Source organism: Oncorhynchus gorbuscha, linkage group LG12 (genome assembly GCF_021184085.1).
Source record: "Oncorhynchus gorbuscha isolate QuinsamMale2020 ecotype Even-year linkage group LG12, OgorEven_v1.0, whole genome shotgun sequence".
Lineage (NCBI taxonomy): Eukaryota > Metazoa > Chordata > Actinopteri > Salmoniformes > Salmonidae > Oncorhynchus > Oncorhynchus gorbuscha.
Genome location: NC_060184.1, coordinates 44,300,520 through 44,309,655, shown reverse-complemented (window position 1 = coordinate 44,309,655; position 9,136 = coordinate 44,300,520). Strand labels below are relative to the sequence as shown.

The window sequence follows — 9,136 nt, the reverse complement described above, 5'->3', positions numbered from 1 at the left end:
CTTAAAGACTTCACTATTTCATTATAATATTTGGTAGAATGCATGTCATTTAGGTTTTGAATGAAGTATAGGCTAATACCCAACACAAGGAAAACAAACACCTACTTGCATATGCCTAAATTGTTACATATGTGTAGGCCTATGTCAGTTGTTACATTCTAACAGTGCACCACAACGGAAGTGGAAATAATGCTACATAAGTCAACCATACCTTAAAAAGTATTGTCATAATGTAGCCTTTGTCATTAGTCTATTAATTATATTTCCAAAAGGAGCAATATAATTATTTGGAATTCATTGTAAATGTCCTCTATCCACCGTTGAATTTCTTTGTGTCCTTATCATTGTACAATAATATTTTGATGATCTTTCTGTCTATTTCTGGATCCCTCAACATGCCAGGACATGTGTCCCTTCCACAAACTGCTTGCCTGGATATGCCTGCGCGCACATAGGCTACTGTATCTTGGAGGGTGTCTCTTTAAAAGGCGGAAGGGGTGGCCTTTACAGTGGTAACGTTAGTCTTATCTAGCCACCACTAGTGCTGCTGTTGCTGTATAACTTTGAGCTTGTTGAGGGCTGTCACATGACGGAATGTGCTAAGTAGATAGATATGTGTGTATGCGTGCAGCAGAAGAGATCGCGAGTATGATGTATGATGTGGCGTTTCGTTTTCCATACCAACTGAGCTGCGTTCTTCAGTAAAGGCGACTTTTTGAGAAACGGAGATAGCATTCTAATTTCCGTTCCTTTTCGTTTTTCGATCCTCACTGACAACAATACGCAGCGTTCCTGTATCCAGTCTAATTTTAAAAGGGACTTGAGAGTGAAAGGGAATTTGGCAAGATGGCAGCAATGACAGGGATAGGACTATGCAGGAATTAATCGCTTCCATCACCATAGCGCGCAGTGACTGAACGCCTTTATCCGTGGCGGACAGCTTCAGTGTGATGACGTTTTACCAGGTTCTCCGTGGCAATTGACGAGGAGGTTCAAATTGGTGTATTCACTTGCCTTGCATCAATGCGGGATTTGATCTTGAACACGCAAGGTAGGAATGTGCAATCCGCTCATTGATGAACGAACTCGGGCTACACAGTAGATTACTCATGAACGAACTGTAGGCATTGTACTGTTGTTATCAACATTGCTCCAGGCGAGGAGAAATACGACGAATATGCAGGCAAGGAGAAATACGACGAATATGCAGCAACCCGTTTTGAACTGTTGCGATTGTCAAATGTAAAGTCGCTGTGGCTTGCATATGGAGCCAGGGAGAATAGTAATCGTTTAATAGTTATGGTGCTAAGACATTTATAATGGTCCACGAGTAATACAATTAAAATATATCCTGATCAGCATAGCGGTGCTTTTTTTTTTGCTACTAGAGGATTTTCTCAATTCACGCGGAGTTGATAGTGACCCTTGGGGACTGCTGGTCTGGAATAGCAACAAAGGCGGGGGCGCGCATTCATGGAATGCGAATTTGACAACTCTCCACTACTTATCTACTGACCTTATCAGCGGGCAGCAGGGACGTGCAAGTGACTGAAGGAGAGATGGCCGAGGTTCCAGCCCCCAGCATTCACACTGAGTTGGATGTGGCCATAGACCCAGACTTCGAGCCACAAAAACGGCCACGATCGTGCACATGGCCGTTGCCCCGACCCGAGTCCAATTCTGGCAAACCAGAGAGCAATGACACTGACATTATACCTGAGGAAGACGATGAAGAAGAGGAACAACATGCCACTTCTATGGCCATCAACGTCAATGGCACCAGCTCCAGCCTGGGAGCAGACGACCAGAACAGCAACAGCCCTACGGCCGAAGGACTGCTGTCCAAACAGGAAAATGGAGGCTCCCCGCTCCCCTCCCAGTCCCCCACGGCCACTTCTGGCACAGTCAGCACCAGCAGCCCGGGGGCGCAGACTGCACGGAAGTCCTCGTCGCGCAGAAACGCATGGGGGAATCTCTCATATGCTGACCTGATAACCAAAGCCATAAGCAGCACGCCAGACAAGAGATTGACTCTGTCTCAGATTTATGAGTGGATGGTGAGATGTGTGCCGTACTTCAAAGACAAAGGTGACAGTAACAGCTCAGCTGGGTGGAAGGTAAGCACAAATGTTTTCCTCATCTCCTCATTCATTCCCCCTTCCTCCCTTCCCCTGTCATCAAAACAAAAACAATAACAAGAAACACATGTCTAGAGTTTGTGCTTTTGGATGTACCCTGGCTTTGTTTATAAACATACACACACTCTGTCATTCTCTCTCTCTCCATTTCCCGCATTTGGAATTGAGAAAAACAAAAAACAACACAAAACTTTGTATCAGCAAGTGAGTCCGGACTGTCTGTAGCTTATTTAGAGAGACTTTAATCAAATGAGTTTATGACGCACGGAGATTGATACAATTAGGCTACATAAATCATTAGACTGTACAGTCCTACAATTAATCAACATTTAAGAGTAAAGAACAAAACATGATTGTGCACCTGACCATTGCCCCGACCCGAGTCCAATGCTGGGAAACCAGAGAGCAACGACACTGACATTATACCAGAGGAAGAGGACGACGAAGAGGAACAACATGCCACTTCCATGGCCGTCAATGGCACCAGCTCCAGCCAGACAGTCTGTTCAAAGTGATATTTATATATTTGTTTTGTACATCTTAGGCTAATGCCTGCGATCTTCTGGGTCAGGTAGGCTACTGTAGGCCTACTATCAATGTTGTTAAAACTGCCGTTGGGGAATTACATAACGACTTGGAATGCTGCGGGCTCGGGTGAACAGCCTGGGGTAAGACTACCTTCAATGGGGACGCTATGGTTGCAAAGTGCCGAGGGATGGGACGCATGATGTCATGGATCAAAATTCACTGTGTCGGGGGCCCGTGGAACTTGCCTCGTTGACCGAAAAGGCCGGAGTAGGCCTATGTGCAGCTCATCGAATATTGGGCTTGGAGGGCCTGGTGGGTAGGGTACTCATGTTTCAGTGGACATAAAAAAAATGGTAAGAGGCAGGATGCATTGACAGATGTCGTTACTACATGATCCCCCATGGTTATGCCTTTTATAGTTCTGTAATTTTGCTTTTCAATCACACAGATCAATCAGCCGGCCAGGACAATGTAGTTCAATATAAGACAACCAACGGCACCAGCTTTAGGGTATCAACATGTAATGGCTACTGGCATTAGGAAAACATCCAATGAAACTAAAGACCAGCTTTAGTGGCAGGTGTTCAACAAGGCAACCATGGTGTTTTCACCCGCGTTCAGTTTGTGATTTCACTGTCAGTTGGGGTCCAGGACAGAGTGGTTAGTTTGTCGTCTTAGGTTTCATACAGGTCAGATGGGAGAGCTGGCTTTGTTGAGTAGATTTGGTCGGCAGATCCTAATAATCCCTGTTGGTTTCTCTCCTCTCACTGAATTGACGTCACTCAGCAGACTCTGGGTCATGTCTTATGAAGGATATCAATTATACATCTTTCCCATTCAAGGCTCTTGACACATGCATAGGCAAATAGAGTGCCAAAAAACATATTTACATTATGTAGATCAGAGCTACTTTAAAAAAAAAATGTATGTCACTTTTTTTTCTAGCTTTCAATTAGGCACATTCTTCTCTTCCTTTCCCTTGCAACTCTTCCCCGGATTCTTTGTGTACAAGAGAAAGTAGTGCACTATGTTTTCTGTTAATATACCCTGTAAAAAACCATGGTTAATAAACAACTCTAAGGGGGCCAATATAAAATCTGGGATTTTTAAAATATTTTTTATATTTTCCAAAATTCTGTTTTCTGTTTTATTTTTCCTGGTTTTAGATTGTTTGTATTTTTTGGGGGGTGGTTGTTGTCCTTGATGATCTTTATGGCCTTCCTGTGACATCGGGTGGTGAAGGTGTCCTGGAGGGCAGGTAGTTTGCCCCCGGTGATGCGTTGTGCAGACCTCACTACCCTCTGGAGAGCCTTACGGTTGTGGGCGGAGCAGTGGCCGTACCAGGCGGTACGCCCGACAGGATGCTCTCGATTGTGCATCTGTAGAACTTTGAGTGCTTTTGGTGGCAGTCCGAATTTCTTCAGCCTCTTGAGGTTGAAGAGGCGCTGCTGCGCCTTCTTCACGATGCTCTCTGTGTAGGTGGACCAATTCAGTTTGTCTGTGATTTGTACGCAGAGATACTTAAAACTTACTACCCTCTCCACTACTGTTCCATCGATGTGGATAGGGGGGTGTTCCCTCTGCTCTTTGTTGAAGTCCTGTGTAGCTCAGTTGGTAGAGCATGGCGCTTGTAACGCCAGGGTAGTGGGTTCGATCCCCGGGACCACCCATACGTAGAATGTATGCACGCATGACTGTAAGTCGCTTTGGATAAAAGCGTCTGCTAAATGGCATATATTATTATATTATCTCCTTAGTTTTGTTGATGTTGAGTGTGAGGTTATTTTCCTGACACCACACTCCGAGGGCCCTCGCCTCCTCCCTGTAGGCCGTCTCGTCGTTGTTGGTAATCAAGCCTACCACTGTTGTGTCGTCCGCAAACTTGATGATTGAGTTGGAGGCGTGCGTGGCCATGCAGTCGTGGGTGAACAGGGAGTACAGGAGAGGGCTCAGAACGCACCCTTGTGGGGCCCCAGTGTTGAGGATCAGCGGGGTGGAAATGTTGTTGCCTACCCTCACCACCTGGGGGCGGCCCGTCAGGAAGTCCAGTACCCAGTTGCACAGGGCGGGGTCGAGACCCAGGGTCTCGAGCTTGATGACGAGCTTGGAGGGCACTATGGTGTTAAATGCCGAGCTGTAGTCGATGAACAGCATTCTCACATAGGTATTCCTCTTGTCCAGATGGGTTAGGGCAGTGTGCAGTGTGGTTGAGATTGCATCGTCTGTGGACCTATTTGGGCGGTAAGCAAATTGGAGTGGGTCTAGGGTGTCAGGTAGGGTGGAGGTGATATGGTCCTTGACTAGTCTCTCAAAGCACTTCATGATGACAGAAGTAAGTGCTACGGGGCGGTAGTTTAGCTCAGTTGCCTTCGCTTTCTTGCGAACAGGAACAATGGTGGCCCTCTTGAAGCATGTGGGAACAACAGACTGGGATAGGGATTGATTGAATATGTCCATAAACGCACCAGCCAGCTGGTCTGTGCATGGTCTGAGGGCGCGGCTGGGGATGCCGTCTGGGCCTGCAGCCTTGCGAGGGTTGACACGTTTAAATGTTTTCCTCATGTCGGCTGCAGTGAAGGAGAGTCCGCATGTTTGAATTGCAGGCCGTGTCAGTGGCACTGTATTGTCACTGTATTGTCCTAAATAACTCAAAAGTTATTTAGTCTGCCTGGGAGCAAGACATCCTGGTCCGTGACTGGACTGGTTTTCTTTTTGTAATCTGTGATTGACTGTAGACCGTGCCACATACCTCTTGTGTCTGAGCCGTTGAATTGAGATTCTACTTTGTCTCTATACTGACGCTTAGCTTGTTTGATTGCCTTGCGGAGGGAATAGTTACACTGTTTGTATTCGGTCATGTTTCCGGTCACCTTGCCCTGATTAAAAGCAGCTTTCAGTTTCACGCGAATGCTGCCATCAATCCACGGTTTCTGGTTTGGGAATGTTTTAATCGTTGCTATGGGAACGACATCTTCAACGCACGTTCTAATGAACTCGCTCACCGACTCAGCGTATTCGTCAATGTTGTTGTCTGACGCAATACGAAACATATCCCAGTCCACATGATGGAAGTAGTCTTGGAGTGTGGAATCAGATTGGTCGGACCAGCGTTGAACAGACCTCAGCGCGGGAGCTTCTTGTTTTAGTTTCTGTCTGTAGGCAGGGATCAACAAAATGGAGTCGTGGTCAGCTTTTCTGAAAGGAGGGCGGGGCAGGGCCTTATATGCGTCACGGAAGTTAGAATATCAGTGATCCAAGGTTTTTCCAGCCCTGGTTGCGCAATCGATATGCTGATAAAATTTAGGGCGTCTTGTTTTCAGATTAGCCTTGTTAAAATCCCCAGCTACAATGAATGCAGCCTCCAGATAAATGGATTTGGATGGATGCAAAGAGTCGAAGTTCGTTCAGAGCCATCGATGTGTCTGCTTGGGGGGGGAATATATACGGCAGTGATTATAATCGAAGAGAATTCCCTTGGTAGATAATGCAGTCGACATTTGATTGTGAGGAATTCTAAATCAGGTGAACAGAAGGACTTGAGTACCTGTATGTTGTTATGATCACACCACGTCACGTTAACCATGAAGCATACGCCCCCGCCCCTCTTCTTACCAGAAAGAGGTTTGTTTCTGTCTGCACGATGCGTGGAGAAACCAGCTGGCTGCACCGATTCCGATAGCGTCTCTCCAGTGAGCCATGTTTCCGTGAAGCAAAGAACGTTACAGTCTCTGATGTCCCTCTGGAATGCTACCCTTGCTCGGATTTCATCAACCTTGTTGTCAAGAGACTGGACATTGGCGAGAAAAATGCTAGGGAGTGGTGCACGATGTGCCCGTCTCCGGAGTCTGACCAGAAGACCGCTCCGTTTCCCCCTTTTACGAAGTCGTTTTTTTAGGTCACCATTCCGTTGTCCTGGGTGAAAGGCAGAACACAGGATCCGCTTCGCGAAAGTCATATTCTTGGTCGTACTGATGGTGAGTTGACGCTGCTCTTATGTTCAGTAGTTCTTCTCAACTGTATGTAATGAAACCTAAGATGACCTGGGGTACTAATGTAAGAAATAACATGTAAACAAAAAACTGCATAGTTTCCTAGGAACGCGAAGCGAGGCGGCCATCCCTGTCGGCGCTGGAACTGGCTACACACGGAGTGATAGACAAATGCGCACACCACACATACAGACGGGTGATATTGCTGTTAGGTTTGGCTTTTTAAGCCAATAGTGGCTAAGCAGGGGTGGTATAATGTCACTTGTTTGTGAGCATGCGGTGTTGGAGCATGCGGTGTTGGATTCTTGTGAGATTTTTTTTTATTGAATATCCAAAACATAAAATATACTTGCAGTGAAGCCGCTCAACAACTACATCACACCAGTCATCCAATAGACTCTCATTCAGAACGACACACAGAAGCATCCAGGGTCAATGCCCTGCTCAAGGGCACGTTGACAGATCTCCCACCAGGCCAAAAAACATGAACCCTCCAAGGTCCCCCCCACAGTTCCCCAATAGCTGTCCCTCCAGCATTTGAGACCCCTCCCACAGCCCCCCACCCCCAAGAAGAAAAATAAAAATAAGATACAATTAGTTCAATGCCCCATGAGAGAGAGAGAGCGAGAGAGAGAAATATATATGCCTACTTTATATGTTTGTGTGCATGTCTGGCACTATTACATGTATGTGTGTGTTCTTGTATGCGTTTATTTGAATTATAGTGTGTGTATATGCATGTGTACAAACACCTGCACGGCATCCGCCTCAGGCAAACCGGCATTAGTTGTAAAAACACTGCCCCTCGGTGTCATTCAAACATAATTTTTATTTTGACTTTATTTAAAAAAATCTTTGGCCATCATTCTATCTCCCGCACAGCAACTCCGCTCCCACTTGTCTCCAATTCCACATCCCAACCCTCAGCTTCCCTCTGCCCATCCCACCTATCTCTGCTGGCCCCCGTCTTCGGATTTCTTTGCACCATATATCTTTCAACCATTCCTGAACCTGAGACCAGAAACAGGCTACCTGAGGGCAATACCAAAATAAATGGTCTATTGATTCTGTATCCTCATAACAAAATCTGCAGAGTTTTGATGATTTTATGCCCCAAATATTCAACATTTTGTTGGTGGCACGAATTCAATATAATAATTTTAGCTGAAGAGCTCAAAGTCTTGAATCTTATGTTGTTATATATCAACTCATACACCCTGTACCATGGAATTGGTACATCAAAAATCTCTTCCCAACTATTTTGCAATCTGTACGGCACAGTTGTCAACATCCTGGTCCTCAAATGAAACTGGTATACTTTCCTATTTATGCTTTTTTTATTCCTCTGCCAGATCCTTTATATTGGGCAGACAGACCAGTTCCCTACATCCCCTCCTGCTGCCACCTGCCTCCTCCATTTTTGGGGTAATGCTTTAATCAACTGGGTGTACTCTTGGATTGAGCAGACCTTCCCGTACAATTCTGATAACTACCATTCCAATTTACAATATAATTTATGAACAAAATACACTTTTCAAACATCTTTCCCATAAATACAGGTATTTTATCAACCAGCACATTTGAATTCAGTCTTAATATTTGTTCTATCTTTTCAGGTGGATGAAATTGAAATTGTAGCCAGCTCTGCAATGCTTGTTTGAAAAAGACAGATACTTTGAAAAAAGTCATTTTCAATTAATCGAAAATGAGACATTGCAATCTGGATGATATTTTCTTAGTAATCTACCTGAGAACCATGTTGTGGAAATTTCCTGTATTTACCAAATCATGAGAGCAAACCACACACAAGTCAGAGTTATCATAAAGTCCATCTTTAATTATATGAGCTCCATCACAACCCAGTGAGTCTCATAACAATTCAGTGTTTATCAATGAATTCTCTGAGAGTCCTTACACATTGCAACTGAGATCCTTTATAGCAAAGACACACGTAGCCAGACAGCATTGGCCATAAATTATCGTTCAGCTTTGTCTCCTAAACTATGTGCTTTTCTCACTCTCAGAACCATAAAACAAAACCTATCAACAGGCATATATCAAATACCCCCTCCTTGACAAGATCACAGAGACACAGTGACTGGCACACAGACATTGTGGAGCCAAGAGATACACGCTTGACCTCTCCCCTCTCTGCGGCCCAAGTAACTTAGTCCTGACAGAGAACAGATGACTGCAAATGGCAAACAGTATTATACAAAAATAAACATTCTGATGAGAAGTAACTAACAACCATATAATGACTATAAAACATCTTATCTATGTTACCAACTAATTCTGATTATTCCCCAACAACCATTTAGGGTAAAACTTTTGATTAAGTGAAGCTTTTAGAGAGAGGTTTAGTGCTTTTATATTTAATCATCTCAACCCACCCAATTCATATTCATTATATAGATGGGCTCATTTGATTTTTCCTGGTTTAGAGTTCCAGATAAAGCAACATTGTTTTGCTCATATGAT

General features: G+C 44.7%; 1 protein-coding gene across 1 annotated transcript in view; it reads left to right on the top strand.

The window, feature by feature from the left end:
- The first annotated feature begins 519 nt into the window (after positions 1 to 519).
- Positions 520 to 9,136, top strand: part of LOC123991040 (forkhead box protein O3-like) — a 50,490-nt gene continuing 41,873 nt past the window's right edge. The window contains exon 1 of the mRNA XM_046292175.1: positions 520 to 2,117. Within this exon, the coding sequence (XP_046148131.1) occupies positions 1,560 to 2,117 (558 nt within the window). The 5' untranslated portion in view covers positions 520 to 1,559. The remainder of the gene's footprint in view (positions 2,118 to 9,136) is intronic.